Source organism: Syngnathus scovelli, chromosome 13, assembly GCF_024217435.2.
Source record: "Syngnathus scovelli strain Florida chromosome 13, RoL_Ssco_1.2, whole genome shotgun sequence".
NCBI classification, from domain to species: Eukaryota; Metazoa; Chordata; class Actinopteri; order Syngnathiformes; family Syngnathidae; genus Syngnathus; species Syngnathus scovelli.
In genome coordinates, this window is record NC_090859.1 from 11,166,393 (window position 1) to 11,193,728 (window position 27,336).

Consider the following 27,336-nt stretch of genomic DNA (forward strand, 5'->3'; position numbering starts at 1 on the left):
TCATCAAGCTAATTTTATTCTTGTCTGGCCCAGAGACTCCATTTCCTCTGGGTGTTTTTACAAAACCCGGGCTGCACCACGCCATGGCCCAGTGATGGATATGAGGGCCTGATGACCGGATGGCAGATGCTGGCCCTGTAACTCAAGCTCCAAACACTCACTGATGACCCCTTGTGCACCCCCCACCCCACCCCCACCCCCCTCGCAGCCGACCCCCACCTTCCCACAACACATAATCTTTACTCAACGCCATGCTGGGCAGGAGCATATAAACATGAACTTTCACAAACAATAATGATAAATATTGTCGTCAAAATACATTTGGGAGAAGAATTTAGCGTCATGCAAAATTTTGAGGCGCTTAGCGTATTTGGCTAATGATAGTAAAAAGCTTCAAAGTGAATCCTCGGGACTCAAAACAGAAATTAGGTCAATTTTTCGGTCCCTTTTGGAATTCTTTTTGTAATTTCTCAAGACTATCAGTTGATAGACAAAATGACGATAAAACCAAACAAGAAATGAGGCGATATTCAACGTATAGGCGCTACGATGTTTTGAATTTATTTTATCTTCTAAATTTTAGGTGTAGCACTTTCAGTACAGTATGTCGGATATCTTTGTGGATCTTGAGTCGATCATTTTTAATATATATATATTTTTTGTAAAAATTACCAAAAAAATTGTTGAAATTTTAGGCTTCTCACAAATTTACCTTTTTTTTTTCTTCTACTTCAAGGCATTACAGAACAATGAGTCTTCTCTTGATAAGCGTGCGGATTAATAATGGATGCAGAACTCCAATTTTGCCCCAAGTTGGGCTTGACGACGAGAATGGGGTGATGGGGGGTGGGTTGCGCATGTCACATTGCTTCATTGGGTTAGCTGGATTAGCTGGATCACTATTACATCTTCCCATCAGCGCTCGCACCAAAGTCCCATATTGCCACTACATGCGCACAGATGGGAGCAGGGGACACTTGGGACGCGGCGGAAAGGAAGCCAAATGGCCTCTTGTTCCCACTCCTCCGTTAGCAGCCTCCACTCCGCCGCAGCCGGCATGGATTATTCAGTAAGCGTACCCTTTTAGCCGTGGCTGCGGCCCGCACCGGCGACATTAAAGAACCTTATTGTTGTTGATTTGTTAGTACGCGACAACTTCCAGCAGAAGAGCCTGACATTAAAAAGCAATTAATATACCGGAGCGCGGCGGAAAATCGGCCTCCGCTGGGAGCGTCTTTCTCGGCGGCGTGACCCGCAAATGCGGGCAAAACACGGAAAAGATGGCTTTTAGTGTGACTCGCGCTCATTTCCGCAGATGGGTGACTGACAGCTCGGAGCGAGGGGGGTAAACAAACGCAGTTTATGATCAGCATAATCAATGTGACATCAGCGCAGGAGGACAACGTGCTGCTGTTTTTCCTCCTTTTTTCTCCTCAAGAAAGCGACAACTTGTTCCTTTGCCGTTGGAGTAAGAGATTTTTCTTAGGCTTTTACCACCCGTCAGGCGAAGCCTTAACATCATAGCGGGATATCAGCGGCACCCACTTTAAAAGCAATCCTGCATGCATTTAGATTGCGAGCTGACAGGTTGAGCGCCCGCCGTCCCCTTTCGGGCTTTATTACCGAGAAAAGCGCGGCTCTTCCTTCTGTTTCTCCGCTCGGGCTCATCATAAAGCGAAGTCAGCTTCGAGATTAAAGGTATCTCACATTACTTGAACATGAAACGGCAGCCCAAGTAGAATTATGCGACCTGTAAAAAAAAACATGTTTTGTGAGCATAGACTTTTTCCGCCCTGGATATTCAAAAGGGACTAATGGTGGAAATTAATAGCTTTCAGCACATAGACACGACCATCCACAAGTCTGAGGCCGCCTGAAGCTTTGTTTTTTTTCCCTACATCAGTCGCCGGGAATTGGCATCGTACAGAACGTCCTCGGTTTACGATGTTTTTTTGTGCCTGTAGCGGCGACGCAACCTGGATTTCCGTGCGAGTCAAAACACAACTTAAACAAATGCAACATTAAGTCAAATTACAGTAAATAGCTACAAAAAAAACAGCAGTAGCTCATAAATGTCTATCAAATGTCTAACTATCAAATGTAAAGTCTATGGCGCGTCCCTCAACCTCAAACTTCTTTTGTACAAACATTGCAAGGTGTTTACCAAACAGCTTTTGGTTGCCCTTGTTGCTCTCCATCCATTCAGCGGCCTCAAGGCTAAGTAGCCCAGGAAGGCGTCACTCGTAAATAGGAACCACTCAAACCTTTCATACTTCCATTACGACAAGGGAAGAGGAAATCAATGTCGGTTGTCTCTCTGCCGCACGGAATACAGATGACAACAATAAACCCAAGGTGAGCGTGTCCAGCTTGTGATGGAGGGCCACAAAGAAATATCCAAATCAGAAGGTTCTCAAATGGGCAGCCTTATTTGCCACAAAGGTCGTACAGACTCGAGGCTTCAAATTCAAGCGATGATCAATAAGGGAAGAAAGAAATCGGTTCTTGTACAGTTGTGTTGTACGGTTTGGATTTTTCTTATTAAAGTAACTTACCACTCCTGCGTGAAAGAACATTACTGTCACAATGGAGAGTAACATTGGGTTACTGTATACTGTGGCAGTTTGCTAATTGGTGTTAGCGTTGATGCTAATGTTACTCGCTAGTGTTTATACAAGCTTTAACATTCAGTAAATTGATCAAGCATTACGCTCTGTTAGCATTTAGCACGTGCTATATATGCGCAGGTGTATCTTCTGAATAATCTCCACATCTCTGATTTTATGTTTGCTAATGTTTGACGAGCTAAACTAACGTAGCTTCCCCAGTCCGTCTCTCTGAGTCTTATCATCAAATGACATATCATAGTTGTTGTGTTGCTATAAACCTTACATTTTGACACAATCCATATCCCAATTTCATCAAAATCGTAATCTTTAAATCCAAAAATATTAATCTTGGCACACATGGCAAGTTAAGGGGGGGCGGGGGTCCAGCAGTCCAACAAATAAAAGCGATTCATGTCTGCTTTAAGCATCTTTGGTAATCCAAGCGAGGTCTTTATTTGCTCTTGTCCATTAACTGGATGAGGTGTTGGCTCTATGCAATCCAGGTGTCATGGTAGCAACATAATTTCTACAAGAAAAAAAAAAAAGAAACACTATCATTCAAAGAGGGCCTGTTGGGGTTTATCTGTGCCGGCGCACTTTGAAGCACTTGATCCTCGCTCTTGTCTGCCATTTGGGGCTCATTGTGTCATGGGCGAGGTCACTGCGAGGGCAGCATCACCGGCTGCTGCTGCTGCTGCTCCTCCTACGCCCCCATATTATCGTCCCTGCTCTGCATATTCCCCTGGATGGATGCGTGGAAAAATCAAAGATGGCACCCCACAAAGAAAAATAAAATAAACAGCTGGCCCTACAAAACCAATTTAACCAATCAGAAACCAGAAGAAAGTCGACTACTTGAATGGAAAAGTCACAATTTCCACCTTGACCATAATAAATACCAATAATGATCATCTCCATTTTCCTACGACCCTAAACTAGACATTCCGTGCATCTTTTAAGGCAATCCGACTGCTTTGTGACTCGAATTCACATCTCAGCTTGATTTGATAAATCGAGTAACATGAGGAGGCTTTTTGCTTCCTTCTAGATTAGTAAACTGCAACCCCCATAAAGAAAAAAAAATGAATGCAGATGCTGCGGTCTGTCTTAAAGTATCAGCCGTTACAACATTTGCAGGAGTGATCAATCCCCTTCTCGCCCCCCCCCCCCTCACATCAGCTCCACTTACTCCTCCAGGTCATCGCTGTGTCGTCAGCTGGCCTGAGCATATGTCTGACATCTCCGTCTGTCTGTCTGTCATCTGTCTGTCTTCTTGCCATCGCCCCCCCCACCCCAAAAAAAAGAAAACCCTTTTGTCGCCGGCCCTGTCGCTTGTGTCGGCCGGTGGCCAGCGTAAACATGTAGCGACCACTTGATATGTTTGTACGGGGATTTGGGGATGAACATTAGCGTGTTTGGAGAGCGGAACATCTGGTGGGGGGAAAAGGTTACAGTGGAGGATACCACCGGAGCCCGAGCCTTGTGTAGAATTCCTTCCATCAGATAAATCAAGACACTGAACCACTGGGAGAGAGGAGAAGAAAGGGATGGGACTTGAACTCAAATTTGGCCTGGAAGTGGAAGAGTGGCTGTTAGAAAGATGGCTGCACCTCAAAAGTTCATCTCCGTTTCTGGGTTTCTCCTTGGTGCACTCTTTGGGGAATTTGAGACCTTGACAAATATTGGAAGACTTCTCTAGTATGTGTTAAGTCCGACATCACTGAGATTCAGTTTGGACAGTTCAGGGAGAAAAAAAAAAGGTCGGGAATGATGTTGCGAGTTGAAAAGTAATGGCTATTGAAAAAAATAAAAATTAAATATGCCGCAGATCGTATATATAGTTTACTTTAAACTGTATTTATTGTGTTTTACAGCAAGACACAACCCGAGTTATAATTTCTTGCGTACCTGGGGCTGGAAAGCAAAGCGTGTGGAGTCTCCGTGGCCGAAGCAGTCAAGCTAATTTCTTGATATTCACGCCAGGGTTTAGTGTTTTTTGTGGACACACAAACACAACCCCCCCCCCCACATGCACACACACCCTTCCTCCTCCTCGTCAGCGATGAGTAAAGCGCACGTCAGGAGATGTAAGGCGTTGTTGGACGGCCAACGAGACGAAGCTGTCATAAAAAATGCCGTCAACGCCAACACCCGAGTATCAAGGGCACAGGGTGCGTCGCCTCTTCCTCGCTGCCATGTCCTCTGTTGCTTAATTACGCCGCGTGTACGCTGCCGCCGCCACCGCTATTGTCAAATCCTTGACGTGGCAGCACTGTTGGCAAGCGCCGGGCCAAGTTTTGACACGGTGCCCCGAAGAGAGCGCTGGTGCGTGCCGTGTTGGCGGTTTGTGTGCAGAGGCAGGTTTGCTGATGCTAGCGGAGGGGAGCTCAAGGCTTCTCAAAGATGAGATTCTTCACAGCGAGTAGTCACACACTACTTAAATCAAACAAAATAGTTTTTTTGCATTATGTTTGGAAACAAAAATCACTACAAGGTAAATTGTGATTAGCCTTAAGAATTTTTGCAGTTGACTTAAGGGTCTATTTTCAGGAGTAAAAGTACAAAGTCCTCCGAAAAATAAATATTTGGACAGACACCTGAAAAATCCACTTCAGTATTTCTACTTCGTTACTCCCCACCACCGCTGTTCCCTTTTGGGACGCTGAGTGTCTTTGCATATGGAAACAAGTCCAGTCCCAGCGTGATTCTGCACATGGTTGTCACATTAGGACTCTTAAATCATTTGATTTGAAAACAGTTTGGGGATGAGTCAGTGCGCGCGCTCAGGTTTCCTCGTGCATGCTCTCGCAAGATTTGTGTCGGAAACACTATGAAAAGTCAAGCGCTTTGCCGCTTTTCCAGCAACTTGAGATCCAACCCCTGCGGACTCCAAAAAACAAATGGACAAATTGAAACAATTCCAACGAAGCAAGTGTTAGTGCTTACTTAGCCCCTTTTTCAAATGTTAATCACGTTTTCAACATGGCCTTTTACAACATCCTCCCCAAAAGGCTCCCATGCTACGTGACCAAACATTCTTTGATATGGTGACTATTTTTGGTGGGGAATTTTGTGGAATCATTAGGAAGTGGGAATGATGTTGTCGTCCATCAGCCCCCCCCCCCCCTCCCCCCCCCCACCCCCTTACGTCTTCCTTGGAACGATGGCTTTGGGCGCTGGCGTGAGAACAGTAGCTCATTGACTTCTCATTCAGCAGCTGCGAGCACACATCACTCGTACATTTTCATACATTCTGCTAATTACAGTGTACTGCTGAATTCTCATGCCACATGACCTGAGCTTTTTATACAATGTTAAAAATCAAACTGGATCCAAAATATAGTAGCTATATATTCTGTTTAACTCTCCTTCTACCTTATCATCTCATATTTTATTTTTAGGTACATAAATATTCAAAGTGACCAAATAGCTTCGCCTTAATAAAGTCAGTTTAGCTTAATGCTAACAAACAACCTACCAAAGATAGCATCTGTATCGTTGGTTTAGTAAAATTTTAAGCAATAGATTCTGAACACAAACGATGAAGCAACACAGGTAGATAGACAATATAACAAGAATATATTCACAATCTTTTTATATTCATATATTTATACTCCCTTTTGAAAATATTATATTGGAATTTCTAATAATAGTTATTTAAAGGTCGTTGTTCAAGTCAAGTAGTTTTTATTTCGCACAAATCCATTGGAAAGTCTCCCAAAAGTACGCCTCGGGTACTTCACACGAGGGCAGACGGCAGGAAGCGCACTTCACACCGCGCTTTGACCAGGAAGTAGTTGACAGCTCTCTGGTGCCCTGGCCTGCCGCTAATTCCTCCACTTCCTTCCCCCGCTAGCCTAGCTTAGCATCAATCACCTCGCTCAACTCTCAGCGCTAGTGCAAACCAATTTCCTTAATGCTGATTGCACTGTAAACTAACTCTCCTCACCAGCTCTGGCTCTCGTTCTGCAAGCCTCATTCATTCTTGCTCGCTTCATTTCCTTCCACAGCTTCCTCTCGCCGCGACGGAGCCAAGATTTGAGCCGCCTCGCTAGAAAAGACAGGCCTAAAAAAAGAAAAAGCCCAAACTATCCGACGCTTCTACTTATAGCTCGGCCAATAACAAGTCATTGTCAAAACTATTATTTGTTGACACAGCTACATTCCGGCCTAATCTCCCTTTCCTCGACAAGACGAGTGTGTTGCGCCCCACCGTCTTCTAGATCGGATCTTTACGGCTTTTGCTGACACAATATAGTTTGCTCGCAAGTGCAGGGGTGGTCAAAGTGTGGCCCGTGGATCATTCTGATTTTCTGGCCCACCTAGCAAGAGTCCCAAAGTACTTTTTAGCCGTTCCCTTCCTAAAATTGGTCAAATGTGTTGACTCACTTTAATGATTAAAACCATTTTTTTATATAAAAATAATTCATCATAAAGAATAAAATAAAAATACCGTAATAGCAATATAACACAAGAAATCCAACTTCTGTAGACACTTCAGTTTCTGTTTATAATAGTTTGTATGCACTCGGGACCCCCAAACCACAACTTACAGACCGCAGGGGGATCCAGGGACCCCAAGTTTGAGAACCAGCGGTCTAGCGTATCAACAATAAAAGTAGCCAGCAACTCCCGGAGAATGAGACCCACACTCCACTTCCCTCCGAGGCATGAGAAATTCCTTACGTGTCTCTCAGCTCACTCGGACGCAAGAGGAGGCCAGCAACTATTTCTCACCTTCACCGTCCTTCGGCCTCGGCCCGAGCCGGAAGCCCGGCAATAGCATTTACACGTGTGCTTTCATCCGCCGTCGAAGGCCGCAGCTCCTCCTCCGCCAGCGCCCCGAGTGGCGGCGAGTAAACAGAGCTATACTTTAAATGTCTCCTAAATCATTTTAATTTGTCCTCGGTAGAGTCTTGTGGAATGTCGAATTAGAGGACGTTGTCAGTGCAGCAAGACCACAGCAGACATTCGCTCTCACCTCGACCGTGTCAAATTATGGGATGTCGTGCAACAGTCCTCTGTGACCGCGAGTGTTCGCACCACAAGGGCTTTTTTTGTTACACGCTGACAACTCCCTCCTGCTCTGTTTTTGACATCAGTTTTGAACGCTCGCTGGACAAAACATTAGGTACACTTGAGAGCTTTTTCCAAACAGGCTATTTGTGAAAAACATTATCTTACATATTGACTTAGGTATATTCATTTTACATATGTATTTATTATTGTCTTTTAATATTTTCATGAGTTTAATTACGGAGTTTTGATTTGTACGCATAAACGTATTAAGCATAAGCATATTTGATAAAGGCTGAAAATGGACACCGGCTGCATTTCTCACTGTGAGTTAGTGCTGAAGAACTTTGGATTCTTCTCAGTCAATTATCTAATAATAAGAGTCATGACAAAAAAATAATATTTGCTCTCCTTCTGGAACCGAACCAAGGTTTGCAAAGCACTTGCTCTATATTGGGCTTGGTTGAATTTTCCCAACTACTTTTAGCTCATTTTATTGCTGATACCCTCGACCGCTGGTTCTCAAAAAACAGCATCGAGTCAAAGTTGAAATATTGTGTATACTGAAAAGTGAACGTGTGAACTTAACCTTTGACCTGTATGATGTAACTTCCTGTGGAGCACGTGACTTGTGGAATATTACACTTTTTTTTTTTTTGTCTGTGGGAGTAATGTTACGGTAACATGACCGAGTGAAAACACAAGCCTGTGTGAATTAGATTTTTTGTTTTATTTTAAATAAACGTACTTATGACAGATGTAACTCATGATGTCAGTTAGTTAGAACCAAAAGTGATGCGACGCATGAACAAACTTAAAACAACAACGCGTCGCCGTATTTCCCAGATTGCGTTTATTTTGGTTTCTGCCTGTTTTTTTTTTTTTTTTGCCTCCTCCCTCTTTTTCCAAAACTGGCACCGCCGTGTCAGGTCTTTCCCAGCACCGAGATTGATGGGAGCGCGGCGGGCCCGAGGGGGTGCGCGGAGAGGCGGTCCCCTGCTGGGACTTCTTTCTGGTCGGCCAAGTGCCGCACAGGATGCATCAGTCAGTCGTACCGCTGGCTCGCGTACAAGGCCCGCCGTCGGACGACATACGGGGCGGCAGAGAAACCGTAGCTCGCTCTGCTCCTAATGGCTGGTACACGGCGGTTCATGTTTCAGCCTTGCTCTGGGCCCCTGCCGCTGACATGCTGCTTCATTATGTTTAGCCTGTGTTTTATTTGGCTCTCTTTGGTATGGTGTAGTGGAATAGGAAGTGAGCAGGAGGGGGGGGGGGGGGGGGGGGGGTGGTCGTGTGTGCGGGGGGGTTGCACAACTTGAAGGCGCAGAAGGAGGGCCACTCCAAAACAAACAGTAGGAGGCCGATGCCTGCTCGCTGTGCTTTCCTTACCGCGGACAAAGTGCCGCGTTACGTGCGATCCCGGCCACAGATGGAGCAATTTTCTCGCCCCCCGTTTGTGTGTTTTGTGCGTGTGGTGTGATTTGTAGAGTCAATCTCAACGGGTTCAAACCGACCCCCCAACATACGCCCTGGAGTCAAATCATCAGGAAAATACGGACGCGGGTGTTTAGTTGCTATTAGCTATGTTTTTTTGTTAGTGGATTCACAAGGTTACAGGAGTGGAAACATTGGAAACACATGTATCAATTTCGACTTAAGTACAGAGTGTGTGAGAACTTTTGCCCCCATTGTGTACGCGGGTGTAATGTGGATGTGTTTAGAAAAGAGCAGCCGCTCGCCGTTGGCCACCACCTACGCCGTATCGAGTTGTCGCATGGTTGAAATAGTCGAGCTCACCGTGCTCCGCCACTTCTCGTCTAGGGCAGCCAGGACTGCGTGGCGACATAGTTGGAGGGATTCCTGGAGGAAAGCCCCCCCCCCCCCTTGCGTCTCCCCCTAATACATACTTGCATGCTGACACACAAACACACAAAGGTAGCACCGGTGGGGGGTTGGGTTGCCCTGACAAATTACCCACATCCCCGCCACTCTGGTGTCTCAGCATGGGGGAAACTGGATGGCCCAGTAGGAGGCGGGTGGATAAGTGGAAGGTCAGGGATTGAAGCGCAGGAGGGCAAGCAAAGTCCACGCCGTCTCTGTAGAAGATGATGAGACTACGATGCTTTTTTTTTTTTTTTCTTCTTCTTCTCCCTCTCTCTCTCTCTCTTTCTCGACTTTAATACCATGTCTACAAGAACATGGTAATTAAGTATGGCTCATTTTAAAAATAGTCTTGGTCTTTCCCAGTTTTAGGCCAAATTCTGGCCAGCTGTTTTTTTCAGCATTCATGTGTAGCCCAAAAGAAAAACAAAACCGTTTTTTTCCCCTCTCTTTTTTGGTCTGGCTCGTTTGTAAGGACATTGGTGTTTTATATTCGACTGGGCCAGAAACTCTGTTTGATGTTATTTTTGCCTTCTTCTGGGGAATGACTTCCACCGGATTTCTGATTGGCTCAAATGATAAAAGCGATACAGATGGCCCTTTTTTTTTTTTTTTTTTTTTTTTGAAGAGAACTGTTTTATGATGTTAACTTTACATTGACGTGATCACTTTCTTCAGCCTTTCACGTTTTTACGCAAACTCAGCTTTTGGTGATTTTGTTTTTTTTTTAAACTCTGAACATTTGATATCATGGCAGTTTTGTGTTTGACTTGAGTAGAAGTCAATTTCAGTGAACTCAATCGACGAAGCTGCTCTGACTTTAGTTGCTAATGGGTTTGCACGTGTTATAGCGCCACCTGTTGCTTTGGAGTAGAATCGACGGCCTCCATCTAAATATGGATACCGACTATTTTTAAAAAAAAAACGCCTTTGGTGTGGACTGAGACGTCTGGGGGGGGTTTGAAATATTCCCATGCACCCTAAATCTCTTCAGCCACTCCATCACCACAGTCTGCTCTCACTGGCGCAGACTTAAGTCAGAGGTGCGCTTGTTTTTTGTGCGTGGACACGCTTGTGCGGAGAGGCAAGAGGGCCGCCGCTCCAGACTGCCGGGAGAGGATTAGGAGTCTGGAATGCAAGACACTCCTTGACCCAGGCGCGACCTTCCCGACTAAATCCCTTGCCCATATCTGTCCTTCATGGGTCATGATCCAATTGGTCGCCCTTTGAGAATGCTGACCCCTCGCGCAACCTCGCCACTCGGTCTGCTTCAAACACGTTGACGCCGAAAGATGGCCGGAAAGTTCTGGAGAATGCATTTTTTGTTGTTGTTGTTCATGCAGACCTACTTAAAGAAATATCAACATATCACTCTTGTTCTGTATTTCAAGTGTCCATGTACACCTAAAACATAAATGAAGTTGTCCCCCTTTCCACTCTTTAGGAGACCCGGGCGACGTTCCATTTGCGAGCGTGTCGAGCCAGAGTGACGTTAATGGCGGCGGAGAGGAACAAACACATCAGAGCGGCGGGTGAGTGGCAGTGACACTGAGCAGAGAGCGAGCGAGTGAGCGAGAGATGGGTGGTGGCAGGCTTTCTTTCTCTTCACTGGCGTCCCACATGACATGGCTGCCTGGAGAGATGAGAGACAGATGGGTGTCCTGCTCGCTATACGGACGCCCGCTTGAATAAAATATCACACTTGTGATTAATTTATATTTCATCTGCATAGTGAGCGGCGCCCTTGTCTCTTTCTTCTCCTGCTGTCTATCATGGTGCGTGGCATGATTGATTTTAACCCGTGCTGATTCAAATGGCGGGACCGGGATGTCGCCAAATTGCCCTCGCTCGGAACCGAGGGGAAAATGGAAAGGGACACATTTTCAAGTCTTGACTTTGATATATTTTTGGATTTCTTCATATGCTTACTATCATTTTTAAATCTGTGTAGTAGTCTACTACTTTGATTATTTGGCGTATAGATTTCTTCATTTATTAGGTATTAATGTAAAAATACATTTTAAATGAGTCTACGAGTCGTTCATAAGTGACGAGACTCATTTGTTTGAATAGAAGTCAAATCAGCCCGTCTATCCGTCCGCCCACAATGAATTTAGCCGACTCGAGGCTCCCCCAAAGTCTTTCCTTGTACAAAAACAACGAGGAAAAAAGCTCCTGGTGTTTACGCTGGCGTGTGTGCAAATCGACACGCGTGCTTCCACTTGAGGCGTCCTGCGTGCGCACCTGTCTCACAGGGTCAAATAAACAGCTGTGAGGAGCCCGCCAGCTCGGCTGACGCCGGCCCTCACCTGTGTCACATCCGCCTGCCAGTGCCATCAAGGTGCGTCAAGAGTCCAATCTGGCATCTCTCCACCCGTGGCTTCTCCGTGCTGCACCTTGCACGCTGAGAAAACAAAAAAAAAAAAAAACGCCCTCCGCTTCCTCCTCAAGGCGTCTGTCACTCACCTGTCATTCCCCTAATCAACCCCCCCTCCTCCTTTCCCCTCCCGCACTGGCCTCTTTAAAGGCGAGGGGGGGAGGGGGGGGGGGGGTGGAACTGTCAAAGCGAGAACGGCGACCACTTTGGTCTCGGTCGGAAGTTTAGCAACAACCGAGGGCGTTAAATCTCTGCTTTGGTGTTGAGTGACAGCACAAGTGGAATGGTCAGACTTAAATGCTAATGCTAAATTTAGCCTTATTGAAGGCTTAAATTGGAGTTTTAATGACAAGACGGCGTTTACGAGACCGGCCTGGCATCAGCTGCTTGTTGTTTTAGAATGCAAACAGACTATGTTACTGTAGTCTGTAAAAACAATAAAGCAGAATAGGGAGTGTCAAGAAATACATTGTTTTTATGAGAATATTTTTTAATAAAATCACAGACTATTTAAAATAAAAAACAAATATTTTAGAGAATTAATTTTGTATATTTTTTCATAAAATCTAAAAATATATGAATTAAACGATTAACTATGAACAAAGTCAATATTATAGCGAATTCATTCTTTATTCTTGGTCACCACTTCCTACTACGGTCTGGACTAAAATGGGGAAAAACCCAAAAGTCTCAATGTGTGTTTAAGATCTTAGATTAAGGTCAAGGATACCCACATAACCAAAATCAGATGATTTCCTTATTTATTGCTCCTCTGCAGGCATCGTGCACAACAGATTTATTGATAGTATCCGCATCCTATCAAGCGTGTCAAATATCTTTTGGACACTGAGCGACACTCACATTTTTTTTTCACTTTGGAACCTTGTTGAAAAGAAAAACACCTTTGGGTTTATGAAAAAACGTCGTCGGCCCTCAGGCTGTGTAGCCCCCCCTTCCCCTCTACAGCGTAGAAAATGTTCAAATGGATCAAATGTCTTTGGGGGTTCAAAACATCACCAACAACACATTTGCTTCACTTCACAGGATGAAATTTAAAAGCAACAACGGGGTCGCTTAGGTTTCGTCCTCGGAAGGTGATAGTTGCCGTGTGTCAACCGATTTTGTTGGTTTTGAGAGCGGACCACTTAAGGGGAGCGAAAAGTTTGACTCCCATTCGCCCCAACGTACGTTACCATCTGTTGCTAGCTCTTCATCCCAAACACTCATCATCCTATTGGATTGCATGAGGATAGTATTTGAACAACTTTTTTTTTTTTTCCCCCCCTTGTCCTTTGAAAAGGGGAAGAAAAGAAAAAAGTGTAGCGAACTCAAGCAGTTGTTGGAAAACATGTCTTTTTCAGCATCACAAATCTCACAGGAGCTGTGGAGAAGCTCTTCCAGCTATCAGTGGCCACCTCGCTGCCTGAAATATTGCACAAATAACGATCAAAGCAGCTCTCTGTGCTGGCCGGGGCCAGACAGTAAATCCAGCCCGCTGAGGGCCAGACAGTGATTTTGTTTCACATTTCCGCCCAAGACACAGCCACATGCACGGAAGACGACGACGACCGAGAAGAAGAAGAAAGTAGACGACTTGGAGGAAAAATAAAAAAGAAAGATAGAGAGAGAGAGAGAGAGAGCCCTTGGCTGTGACCCAAACTCCAGCCGTATCAGTTGGGCTTTTCTGCCACGTGGCATATGGTACAAGACAAACTGTCAGCGTCCCCCCCCCCCCCCCCCCCCCCTTTTCCTCTTCCTGCCTTGTGCTTTACTCGGAGATGACAGGAGCAGGCGCACGTTTGTGTCCCAGCAGCAGGCATCAGGCGGGCTTAGTGCTGATTTGGGGGGAAAAGGGGAGAAAGGCAAAGCATCACGCTGCGGCGAGCTGCTGATGGCTCCGCGTGGCCGGGTGAACCGGGTGGGGGGGGTGTTCTTACGCCATAGCTGCGGGGGACAGCACAGTGCCGCGATTGTACGGAAACTGCAAATTGATCAAATTGTGGAGGCAAGACTTTGGGCCTATTATCTGGGTCATGTCAATGTCTCTCTGGTCTCCATTTGGTCACAAGGGCAAAGTGTGCATTTGACTGCATGCGTGCCCGCCCAAAATAGATGATTTTTTTTCCCTCCGAGTGTTTGTCGCCAGTCAAAGCTTCACGTGCGTGATGTTTACACCATTCCTTCACTCCAAACAGAGGCACCCAACGTCCAAACAAAGCCTCCATTTACACCCGAGTGATACATCCCAACACTTTGTCGCCAAAGTGACGTCAAGGCCCTCATATTTGAAGATTTCTCACGAATTATTACAGAACAGAATAACTACAACGAAAATGATTTTGAAAAAAAGCCAAACAGTGACTAAAATGATCATCAAATATTGATTTAGTCTAATAATAACTAAACGGAGCAGAAAAAACTAGTCATCAAAACAAATAGAATTTCAAAACTGTAATGACGAATCCCAAACTATTTCAACAAAGTTTGTTTGTCTTCCTCGGCGGCTCTGAGGGGACACGTCCACTCGCCTATATGCAATCTGACATCTCCGACTCATCTTGCCCTCTCTCCCGCTCCTATCAGGAGTGATCATGGAGCCGAGCCGCAATCAGACGTGACTCCGGCGGCGGCGCGCCGCGGCTGTTAGCCTAGCACGCCGCGTGATCGCCGTGGCGACGCGCGTGAGGTCGGCCGTCGTCGCCATTCGACACGGAGTCCCTCCCGGAGGTCATGCCTCCTGGCTGCCAGTAGCTAGTAACCAGAACCAGATCCAATACCCGCCACCAAGCAGGACACTTCGGCCCAGTTGTTTGTTTTTATTAGGGCTGAACAATTTGGAAAACTGCTGCTTGACTTGCATGTTATTTACGGCGTCAAATTTATTGCAGTCTTTAATCTTGGGCTCAAAAGGCGCTACGACCAACGGAAACAGCCTAAAAGCGTTTCCAAAATTGCCACTGGGTTTATGATTACACTCTTGTGTATGTGTTTACATCCCGAGCTGTGCAGCTCGTGTCAAACGGCTGCGATGAAAGCGAGGCCGAGACAACCCGATTCCTTGTAAATCAGCGGCGCTGATATTAGCTGTTGAAGGCTAAATGGCCATTATGGATCCTCAACACTCTGACATGTTGTGACCTGCCTCCTTTGGTGAGGTATGCGACGCCGTGTGTGGGAAACGCACATTCGCATGCGTGGCCGCGAGCTAACTGCGCGCGCCGTGTGTGGCCCGTGTTTGCCACCACTTAGTGACAGGTCAGACTCCCATGGTGTGATCAAACAGCAGACACAACTCTCTCCAGTTCCCACAACACTCCGCCTGCTGGAGATTGGACAATAAAAATAAGAGTGGTGGGCTTTCATCGCAGGCTTTAGCCAAAGCCCGCTCCTAGTCTCGCTCACTCCCCAAATGTAAACTGCGCCCGTCTGTGTGCTGAGTGTGGCGCAAGGCAGAATATACAGACGCAACCTGCCCTCCCCCCCTCCCCTTTTTGTTTTCATACAAATCTGTCTTATATTAACTCAGGCTTTAATAATATTCATAATCAGGATATGAATATTTTCATACATCTGGCTGTTATTTATGTTGGGTATTGTCTCAAGGGTGCTTAGCGTGGCGACCGAAACAGGAAATTGGCCCTCAGCTCTTTGTAGGGGACTCGGCGGAAGACGTGGGGATGGGATTTTAAATTATTTTTTGGTTCAAATTGAATTTTGTGATTGCCAATTAAATTGCAAATTGCAATATTTGATGATACACTTGTTAGGCTTGAAGGAATGTTGCTTCATTCTTGCATGATGCAATAAATTATATAAAAAAAGGAAGACCTACAAAGTAGCAAAAAAATATGTAATTATGTTAATTGAATATATAGAAATATTACAAAAATAATTGCTAATTGCCATAATGATGAAAAATCAAATCATAACAATCCACGCTTAAACATTTCGCTGCTAGTTCTTGTCGCGGCACACTTCAGCAGTCATAAATTTCACAATTCTTTTTGTTTATTTACAACTTGTTTCCTTGTAATTTAACCCCCCCCCCCCCCCCCCCCCCCCCCCCTCCTTCCTCCTCTCAGTGTGGCCTTTATTCTCTTTCGTGCAAACCCTCAGTTAAGCGTGGTGATACATTGTGGCTCGGTTGTCAGGGTTACAACAATAACACAACCAAAGACTTGGTGAGCCTTTAGATTTTTTTTCTGCCTCCGTTTAAAATTTTGTAAAAAAAAAAAAAAGAGTGATGTCATCCACCTGTCTGACATACCGGAATGTCAATATATTGGAATCGGGACAAACGCCCCGTCATTGTCCCGTAATCCCGATGACACTACTGTGCCGTCTGCTTTCCCATCATTCGCTCGGATTTGTGCAAACGGTGCCGATTAGCCGCATCAGACTCCGAGCCGTCGTCGGCAGGCGTCCAGTCCGCCGAGAGGTATTGTCGTGAGGGAGCGACGTGGCGGCGGAGGGGATCCTATCTGCAGTGCCATCAGCCCCGGCCGGCCCCTGCTCTCGCCACTAATGGAATTGTCCTGCACCCCGGGCTGCGTATTACCATAGATCTGAGGGATAGTCGCACTCCAAGCAGGAGAGCCCGGTGATTTAATAACGGGCCTCTTTCTGACTCACTTACAACACAAGAACATCAAGACGAGCAAGTTCAGACGTATAGCAAATAAATAAACACGGGCTTCCTGCGCAATGGTGTGTGTTGAAATAAACCATACCTTTTAGTCAGGTCAGCCTTGAAGTGGTTCTTCCAATTTTGTATTTCAAGGCTGTTTCTTAAATGTGACAAAAAATAGCCTGCAGTATTCAAATTTACTGCAAATTTTTGTAGATGCATGTGATGTACTTTATCGCCTCAGGGCCTTGAGGTTGACCCCTGTGTAGCATTGTGTGAATGTTTTTTTTTTTTTTTTCTCCAGCAACAGTTGCCTTTGAGCTACTACTGTACTGGAAATTTTTATTTCTTAAGCCCCCCTGCCCCTCCCTCCGCCATTTGTGCCCATGTTCTTATGCGGCGGCGCTCATAGCGACGCAGCGTACCTGTGTGGCCTCAGCGGGCGGGCGGGCGAAGGGCCTCTGGCTCCACATTACGAGCTCCTGCTCGGCGGCGCTGTGAACTCGGCACACACCTCGTGAAGTTACAGCCGGGCGGAGGGCCGCCGGCAAACGGCTCCCTGCAGATTGGCCGGTCTCGGCCACACACGCAAAGATGAAAAGGTGAATCCAGATTCAAACTATTGCAGCGAGCATCATTCAATCCTCAAAGAGGCCAGTCCTCTCCTCCCCATCCTAAATTGGAGAGGTGCTTTAGATTGATGCCTTATCTGCAGCCGACTGGGTGGCTGGCTCGAGTCTCCCTGTCTCTGTCGTGGTAAACACACACACACACACATTAGACGTCCCTTTTTGACCACCCCGGAGCAACTCGTTGGCTAACTCTTAAAAAGCCCAGGCAACACAATTATCTTTTATGACCTGCCAGAAAATGCTGGCTGTGGGGAGGCTTTGGAGGTCCGCGTTCAGGACCCAACAGAGGAGGAGGGGCAGGTCACAAGAACTTGTCACCGCAGTCCATTTGTGCCACACGGGCGCCCGGCTAATTTCATTCGAGTTCTTTTGCTCTTTGTCTTCCCAGGAATAATTAGATTTTTTTTTTTCTGGGTGTGTTTGAATGACATTATTTTATGTTGTAATGTATACATGTGTTTCGAAAAGGCAGAAATTAGCAGAGAGCTAATTAATTGGTCAGTTCACAGAGCATCCAAAATTATAGTCAATACGTCCGTGTAGGGATGCGGACAAAAAAAAAAAAAGGGGACAGTTGGCGGCAGTTGTTTGATCCCAGCTGTGAGTCCAGACCAGTCTTTTGTTAGATGCTGCAGCTGCACACTGTTAACAAAAAATGCTTACTCAAACCTAAACTGTAATCTTTCGATAACACAAGCCGAGCACTTTGGTGATGAGAACTGACATAAACAACACAAAACACTGATATGCTCCATACACAGCGGATATGCCTTGGTGCAAACAACCAACTGCAACATTATGACCATACTTGCTTCGTGTAGTCGTCTCCAAAACAACCTATGCGAGCCACAGTTGTTCCTCACCGATGATAAAGAATATATGCCTGAGAGTATTATTATACTTTCTGTCAATCAATGTGTTGCTCCATCATTTGCATTCAAACGTGAAATGTTCGGCCAAAGCAGTGCTATTGGCTAGCCAGTCTATGGGTTTTGCCATGATGCGTTAGCATTAAGCTAAACCGTTGTTGTTTTCGAAAACAGGACTTTCCCTCACCTTAGACACCTGTAACCTGAATGTAATTACAATGCAGAGAGACAAAGCCAGCACAAAATGATAACATAATCCCGTAAAAGTACACTTTAATTGAACATAAACAAACTCCCTTGATGCTTTCAGGTTTTAATATCTGTCTGCAAAAAAAGTCATGAGCTCAGACAGTGCGTCACATTGCTCGTACGCTTTCCGTCGTTGCCTTATGTCGTCTCAATTATCTCTGCTCAACTACATGGGTCATTATGGACTACATGTAGCTTTTACCCCCACTAGCATGTGTCTAGAGAAGCTACAAGAATGTCAGCTATCATTGCCCCCCCCCCCCTTCTCCCTCCCCCCTCGGTTCCTCCCGCTGATCTCATTAGAGTGCAGATAGATGCAACGGCTGGCTCCACATTGTCCGTCCAGGACCGTCAGCACGCTGCGGAGACGGCAGGAAGTCGGGCTTAGACTGGAATATACCATTCCGCCGGGAAGACGGGGGGTGGATAAGATCAAATAGGTTTCGATATGAGATTAATTAGTATGATTATTGTGTTACTATTGATGGCGCTGCGGAACGCTTGTTGCGCAATGACAGTGTTGGACCCTTTCACCAGTATTGCGTTTGTGAATTCATACTGTACATAATAATTTGACATTACCCTGTATGTAAAAAAAAAAAAAAATCAACATCACATGGCGCTGTCTTCATAAAATATTTTTTTTATTAATCTCAATTAAATTCCCTGACTTCTGGAACAGTGGTAAGCATTGTGCACAACCACTGTCACCGGGTCGTCTTGCTGCGGCCCATTGTGTTTATCGTGGTCACCATCAGCAAATGCTCCTCTGACCTTTTGTTGCTCTCCACTGGCAAAAATCTTTCCAGATAATATCGCAGATATCAGGAAAGCCGGGGCTTTCACTGAAGGACCCTCATTGTAGTGATGTGTGCATATGGAGGCCGTACGACTGCGGGGGTGAACGCCGGGTGCCCGTGTTGGCGTATCGTTTGGGACAGGCGGTGTCACGCCAGGGCCGTAACAGCCCCGCTGATCGTCCCTGTAGAGAATAAAGATAAGGAGAGCGTCTGAAGACGACGTGTCCCCGGGCCCCGTGTGCCACCGCGGAGCCCGCCCCGCGCAAGCTGGTGTGCCTGTTTACCATCTTACCGGGGGTGCCCGCGCCTCTCTGCACGGACTAGAAATGTCTTGTGAGAAGGGGCAAACGCGCTGTGAAGACGAGAATATGGAAGCTGACAGAAATAAACGCGGGTAGCGGCGGGGCGGTGGGGGGTGGGAGGCGAGGATGCGGCGAGCGACGGGGGGTCCCAAAGTGCTGAGGAGATCGTGCTGGCATGGTGGCCAGAGGCCTTTCAGCTCAACGGGCGCCACTACCTCTCGTTTCGCTCTCTGACGAGATGTGCACTGCTGGTGCTTCCATGCTTGCGAGTGTGTTTGTTTGGTACACACTGTGCGGATTTTAGATCCAACACCATCGTCGGTGTCTGGAAGATATGTTTTTTTTTTTTTTCAGGGTTGATACGACTTTGGCTCGTTCCCTTTTGGACGCAGTGTTTTACTTACTTTTAACTTAGATGTTTTAAGTGTATTATCTATTGTAGCAGCTTTTGAAGCAATGCATATATTCTTTATCCTCTACACGGAGTGCTACTATTACAGAAACCTACACAGTCACTTCCAGTAGGAATAGAATAGGAAGTCTAGGCTCCGAATGACATAAATATATTCAATTTCCCCTTTTTTGAGGCTCCCAGTCCCCTCAGGTTGTCGGCCGCAGGTTTTTTGAGTGTTTCCAGAACCGGAACCAAACAAAAGTGCAGCAGCATTCTATTTGCATGCCAGGCACATTTCCTGAGCGCCAAAGATCTGCTCAAACTCTGCCGGAAAACGTTCACTGCTGCTCAGGAATATTCTTTTTTCTTATCACCGGCGCGACTTGATATCGTCTATGGAAAGCCAGAAATTTGTGCGCACGTTCGTTTCAAGTCGCAGCAAGAAGCAATATCGCATTTGTCTAGCTTTTTATCCGACTCTCCAGGGTTGTGTAAAACATGACTTTTTTGCCCAATAATTGCAAAAGTGGATTCCTGAGCGGATATGTAAAGTTAAGGCCGTGTATTAGACGGGATCAGCCTTAATTTCCTGCACTGTAAGATGTTTTCAGTTCTAGGTGGAAATGAGCAGTATTCCAAAGGCTAGAAATGTCAACACATCCGGGATTAAGCCGTTTCTCTGCAGTGGCGCGCTTCCTTCTCAACATATGAGCTACTTTGCTCTCATTCTCCAGAAGAAATCTCGCCGTCTGTTTTCTTTTCTCCCGCACGGGAAGCCCAGCCTTATGGTATATCCTCGCTTTTATTCAGTTTAAACTCTTCCCAGGTGTCAAAGGTGTCTTTATCAGTGATGAAGAGTTAAATAAATAAAACTTGTTTGACTTTCTGAGATTAGACTGTTTTGAGGAGGCGGTGCTGTCTTATGCTAATGAGCTGCTCTTCATACCGGCCCCTCCCACTAAGGGAGTCGGATTTTGATTACCATGACGAGATGAAGCTCGGGTCGAATTTCAGTTTTATTGTGACTCACTCAGGAAATGAAAACACTTTTGGTGTGACTCATCGATTAGTCGGAAAAATTACCATCAGCTTTATCGATAACTAAAATAATCATTAACTGCAGCCCTAAATTCAACATAGAGGACTATAGTTTCTCAATTTACCCTTTGAGCATTATGTGATCTGGATCACTGAGAATCCACCGTTTTTTTAATTTAACTTGTGGCATTAAGTTCAAATTAAATTTAGCAATTTCGCTACTATGCTAACAATGTGTCTCTGTAACACAGACTCTGCTGGCTGTTATTAAGCCTCCCTCACTTTTTCCCTCTTCTTTCCCACTTCTCAGAGCTTGAAGTTTTTTGGGGGAGAGCAAAGGTTTGGGGCCGAGGTTAAGGGAGAGCGTGGCGGCGCCGATGCAGTAAAGCGATTGTGATTTGTGCCTGCCGCCATCAGCGTCACTCTGCTCAGCTTGTCAGTCCGCGGCAGCGTCAAGGCGGCCGTTGCGGGACCGCTGTCACTAACAGTAATAGATATCATTTCAAAACCATCGCTCCTGCCCGCTGTGTCTGGCTCATGCCACTGGCTGGGGCCCACCTTGGCCATGCTTGGATGGGCCCACTCCACTCACACACACGCAGGGAGGGGGGGGGGGGGTCTCCGGCGCCGGGCTTAACTGTTGGGGTCACAGCCTGATGATATGTAGACATGCATGGATGCTTAACTGGCTAAATGTGTTGATATGGTGGCAGTGCTGGTGGCGGAGGATTCCGCCAGCCGTCATGTGAGACATATTAACATTTTTGGACCACTTTCGATTGGCGGCGTTACCATTTGAACCAACTCGCATAGTAAATGACGTGTAAACAAACACACTGGGTCACATTGTGCCAGCACGCCAATCAGAGCTTCTCTAAAGCCTCTAATGACCATTAACAACGCAGCCGGTGGTGCAAAGAATGTGACATCACGAGTGTCACAGCGTATTAAGACCACATTAAGTCAAGACTACCTTCAAGACAACCAGGCTCCCTGGCAGTGTGTGTGTTTTAATATGTCTGCACAATCGTGTATCAGATCTGAATCTTTTCCTAACTTCAAATTTTGGCTTGCAGCGTGACGCAAAATCGACCAGGCGATGGCTCATAACATGGAAAAAAATGTGGGTCAATTCGAAATCACGATACCACTTTAATGGGAAAAAAAAAATGGTAACGTGTGTCAGCAGGTCAGACAAACGTGCAAATAAATGATGCATTTACGTCTTTGTGTCAGCGCAGGTGCTGGCGGTGAAGCCATTGGAAGGTGTGTGCACTGGCTTGAACGTACACGCACACAAAAGCGCGGCTAACACGCGATGCGTTTGACACCCTAAACCGCAGCCCGGACTATAGCTTCTGATGAGCGCTTCAATTTGGCTTTTTAGTTGCACCTGCCGTCGGCGTCCGTTTCTTTTCATTCTTACGTGTTTGCACGCTGGCGATCTTTGTGCTAACGGGGGCGTGTCCCGCCCTCTAAAGGCCGGGCCTTCTTTATGTTGTGTTAATGACGCGATTAAGATGTTCCGCATTGTTGACACGCCGGGGCCTAATGTGCGTGTTGTGTTTGACAACACGATTTTGTGGATTCCCATCACTCGAGTGGACTGTAAGCAGCTCTGATCACATGATCAGATTAGAACAAGTCAATGTGATATATTTCCTATAAAATATTGGGGAAAAAATCTGAGCAGCTTGAATAAAGTTATTGTAATCGGCAAATAAGTGTAGTAGTAACTTTTGAATGCTATTTTTTTTTTTAAGATAGCCCAAATCTTCCAATTTGCTGGAAATTACAGTTTTGAAAATGGTCTGGACAAGGCATAACATGCAAATGTTTTTATTATGCAATATACCTCGTTAAATCTATAAAATAGACTGGTTTCATTTTTTTTTTTATAAACGTGACTAGCCATGACGCGTGCTAGCTTGAGGCTGAGCAACAATGTGTTTGTTTACAGCCTCGGAATAATCATCTTACAGAATTGCCTCTGAATTGAATTTGATTTCCTTTATGAAGTATGGTGTTATGATTCTCAACTCTCTGTGATTTTCTTCTAAAACTCTTGGAACATTCCAATGAATGAGGTCAGTTGAAATCGATAAGACGGACAACGAGAAGGACCAACACCGAGCTGACAAAAAGTGCTTAGCACGCTGTGCCACTTTGCCTTAGCGACCCCCCCCCCTACACACACACACACATGCACCCCCCTCCTACCATGCTCTCGTCAGCTAATTATCCAGAATTAGAATCTTCTTTCACACCAGTGGTGTCAGGGCGCCTTAGCTTGAGCTGTCAAGGCCCCTCATGACTGGGTGCTAAACTCATGACAGTTGACGAGTGCGAAGGGACGCAAAGCTAATTGTAAGTGAAAAGCTGGACAGCACTGATGGCATGGCGAGGGGGGGGGGGGGCTTTGTGTTTTTCCGTTTGAGGACGGATGATGAAGAAGGGATGTTTGTGTTTGCAGGTGGAAAAGAGGACGCCCATGTGAGCAATGAGGAGAGATGGATGGAGGAGATGATGGTGGGAGGGGCAGGAGCGGCCAAGGCGCCTCGCCTCGCATTGCCCCAGAAAAGAGGAGGAGGAAGCCATGTGTGAAGAAAACAGGTAGGTGTGATGAAAGACAACAGCAAATTCTTTCTTTCGGGGCATGTCGGCCAACATCTTCCTCATCGGTGCTCATGGCCTGGGACCACCTGCTTGTGTGTGCGTGCGTGCGTGCGTGCGTGCGAGTGTGTGGACATATTTAAATTTGGCTTACTTGCTTTTTTATGTATATTATCACTTTGATGCTTGAAGCCAGCACATTTTTATTCAGTGTGGACATGTTTACACCGGGAGCTATACTGTAATAAATAATTCAGCATTTTGGGGATTATTACAAATATATTTGAATATTTAATATATACAGTATATACAGTATATATATAGTATATATATATATATAAATAATTTTATATTCATTCTAATTTTTGGGGGTTGATTCCTTGCCAGGCCGAATGAAGTGTGTCACCTTATAGGGGGGGGGGAGGGGGGGAATATTTGAATATTTTGCTGCTATCCACCACCGCTATGCACCAACACATTAAATTGCGTTTATTCTATTCTCTTGAGTGATTTGGAAATAGTGCCATTTATTCCTCCGTGCAAAAATAGCGGCAATGATAATTCATTGTTGTTTTAATGATTAAAGCCGTTCCCTTATAAATCCGGCGGGGCTGTTGACCTTCCAAATTTTCGTGTTTGCCGCCGAAGCTAAAGAGGCAGACGGCGGGATTCAGCAGTCAGCCGCCAGCCTCCACTTCAGCGCTACTTTGGAGCACTTGAGGACTGGAAACAGCTTTTCTGCAACTCGTGTAGATTTGCGTTGATTAGGCCTCGGCTGGCTCGGGGAAAGTCCGTGCGGAATAGGCCAGGAAGCTGTTTGGAATTGGACGTTGTTCCGCCCCTCTTGTCATTACCCTCCAGCTCTCACAAAAGGGCCCAAATCTCCCAGTGCCTTTGAACCCCTGTTTGGAAATGAAAGACATGTCCAATGGAGGTTCTTTTCTTATTCTTCTATTTTTTTTTTTTTTTTTTTTTTTAGCAGACAAGCGTAGAGAGAGGGGAAATGGAGGAGGAGGGCCGGTGGAAGTGGGGCAGTTAGGGGGGGAGGCGCTGGGCTTTACAGACCCATTTTTACTTATGCTCCTTGGTTTTCTTCCGGCCTTGAGCCGCTATAGAGGAAAAAAAAAATGCTGGGGTTGGCAGAGGACGAGAGTGAGAGAGGAGGGGGCTAAAAAAAAAAGAAGGGAAGCCAGAGCTAAAGGATAAGATGAGAAAGAGGGTTGTCTGGAGCCAGCTGCTGGAGAGGTTAGTTGGAGATTTCCAGCCATTAACCCCGAGCCCAGCCAGCTCGGCCACTTGAGGCAGACAAGGGCCCGGCCGGGCCCCGACCGGAGCCCCGCTATGAAAAGGGATCGGGGGGGGACCCAGCTTGATCTTGTGGGGAAATTGTTTACAAGTGGGACCCTCAACTCCACAATAGGCAAGCGCACAAGAGAAGAGAGAGAGCGAAATAGTTGAGTGAAAGAGTGAAACAAATCTTCCAAAGCACGGGGGCAAAAGTGAAAGAGCACGGAGCGAGAGTGATTAAGGACGGACCAATGGGGGCTTCTGGCGGGTGCTGTCGATGGGAGTTTGGAGGGGGGGGCGGCGTGCAGTGATTTTGACACAATAAGTGGAGGGCCTATTGGGATGGAGGGTCCGAGGAGGAGGGGGCCTCTCGTTCTCTTTTCAAAGGCAGGATAAACAAGGAAATGAGTCTGTAATCATTTCCAGAGATTGCCTTCCTCCTTTGCGTCTCCTCTCGGGCCTCCTCCACCGGCCCGTGTTCATTAGCGGCCCGCGGCCCGATTAAAGGCTTTTTATTTATTTTTTTAAACGTCTGTTGGACAGAGAGCCAAAGTGAGGACCGCCGTACGTAGTACTGCCCCTTTTCCACTGCGTGGTACCCTCTTCATTCAGCACAAGTGGGTACTAACAGGTCAGTTTGACCTTTGGGGGTAAGGCAAGAAACGACAAAAATGAAAGGATGATATTTTAGCTGTACCAATTATTCCGTTTTGCTTAATATTGGTGTACCTAATGTTGTGGCCAGTAGGTTTTAGAATAATTGCTTAAACAGTATAACAAATTTGCCCTCCTCCCATTTGCTTTTGACCTCATTCGCTCGGATCATGAATCAGCAGTGAGTTCCTTCCAAAAAATGTCTCCACCCCCGTTTTGCGAGGGGGTGAGAGCGGGCTCTAGATAAAGGTGGAACGGTGAATAAATCACACGCACAACAACAACAACAAAAAGAATGTGACGTGAGCGTGCCTTTAAAGCGAAAGGAGAACTGAAGAGTTTCGGCGCAGGCCTTTCCCCCGTCGGGAGGAAGTTTTTTTTTTTTTTTTTTTATTGGTTTCATATGACACGACAGAACCTTTTTAAGATGTTGTAGACGCACTGGTAAAAAGGCGTCTGCCCACCCCTGCATTAAGTGCCCCTGTGATCTCCGCCATATTTATAGGCACTGTCTTGTGTCACATGGCTTCCATTTCTTCACTTGTTGAGACCCCCTGTGGCTGCTTTTACAAGCTCAGGTATGAAGGGGTCACGGGTACCCCGGCGGGCGCCCAGTTAGGGCAGACAAGAATTAAAAGCTTTGCTTCACCGTTAGATCTGAAATCAGCCGGGACAGAAATACATCAAAATTTAAAATTATCCGTCCAGTCCAGACCGGGTGTTAAGACAGGGGCAAGTTGGGGACGTGTATCTCTTCTCCTTCCCGTCATCTCCATCATCTCGGCCATGTGGTGCCGTGCGTTGGTTTTAGTGTGCCCTAAAAACACACTGTTAAAGACACTTTTAACGGTTCCTAAAAGCATTTTTTCTCTCAGGGCTTTGGCACTTTAATCTACTATTGGGTTTCACGTGAAGTACGGGCACACCTGGGGAGACGGATGAAATAAGATGACTTTGGAGAGCTCACGCACGCCGTCCGGTCCTTGTAAAAGACGGGAAAAAAAATGAAGGAAGAGAGGCCTAATCAGATTTATTGTTTTAATCATAGTGAGGAGGTGTCGCCCTTTCTTTGGCACGAGGCCTTTATGACCTCACAAGCATCCCGAGCCGTGGTCCTTGTTGCATCTGAGTAGATGTGAAGGGCAAAGATTAAACCCCGGACTGCCCTGTTTAATCTCTGCGGCTGCTCCCCTTAAATGGCTGCTGCTCACTTCTCGCAATGCAAATGAAACGATGAGAAGAAGTTTGACCTCTGCCAAGGACTCACAAGAAGATTGCCAGACCCCCCCCACCTTTTTTTTAAAAGTTTTTCTGGATAACTAGCTAGTTAACTAAGTAGCAGATGCTAGCTAGATATGCAGTTAGGTACAGTAGGTACAGTAAAATCCCCCAGCAGTAAAAGTAACATATCTACTTTATTAATGAATAATATTAATTTTGGAGCAAGTTCAAAGCTCAAAATAGTTTCGCATCACAGTAGGTGAGGCGAAATTTGCATTTTGTGCCTCATTAAAAAGCAACGAAAAGCAAAACTAAGCGCCAGCTGGCGTCGTGCTTTGGCTAGCTACTAGTACAGCTGCTAACTACGTAAAAAAAAAAAAAAAAAATCTGTTCATTCGTTGTATATTTCTATTCTTTATTAAAATGCTTTAAAAGTCAAATGTAGTTCCTTAAATTAATCAACTAACTCTCCAAACTGTTCCGTGTTGATTTTTTGTGGGGGGGGATTTTTTTTCCCCTTCCTTTTTCGAGCCTTGAAGTTGTCTGTCTTGGTCTCTGGCGCTTTCAGCCAGCTGCTGTGCATCCTGACAGACTTCCCTCTGGTTCAGGAAGAAGGGGTCACCGTGGGGTCAATTCCAAACATGACGACAAGGCTCACACAGAGCAAAAGAGAGAGAGAGAGAGAAAGCGAGCGAGGGAGAGAGGCCTCGCCTCTGTCCGACCTGCTGTTAAAAAGATTTTTATTGGATCTTTTCCACTTTTGAAGT

The 27,336-nt window shown here is 46.0% G+C and overlaps 1 protein-coding gene across 5 annotated transcripts in view; it reads left to right on the plus strand.

Moving 5' to 3' along the window:
- The window catches only part of LOC125979912 (uncharacterized), a 182,661-nt gene that overhangs the window by 83,490 nt on the left and 71,835 nt on the right, over window positions 1-27,336 (plus strand). For all 5 annotated transcript variants that reach the window (XM_068652821.1, XM_049738784.2, XM_049738782.2 and 2 more), the window contains 2 exons: window positions 10,951-11,038; window positions 23,268-23,407. In XM_068652821.1, the coding sequence (XP_068508922.1) occupies window positions 10,951-11,038; window positions 23,268-23,298 (119 nt within the window). In that variant the 3' untranslated portion in view covers window positions 23,299-23,407. The remainder of the gene's footprint in view (window positions 1-10,950; window positions 11,039-23,267; window positions 23,408-27,336) is intronic.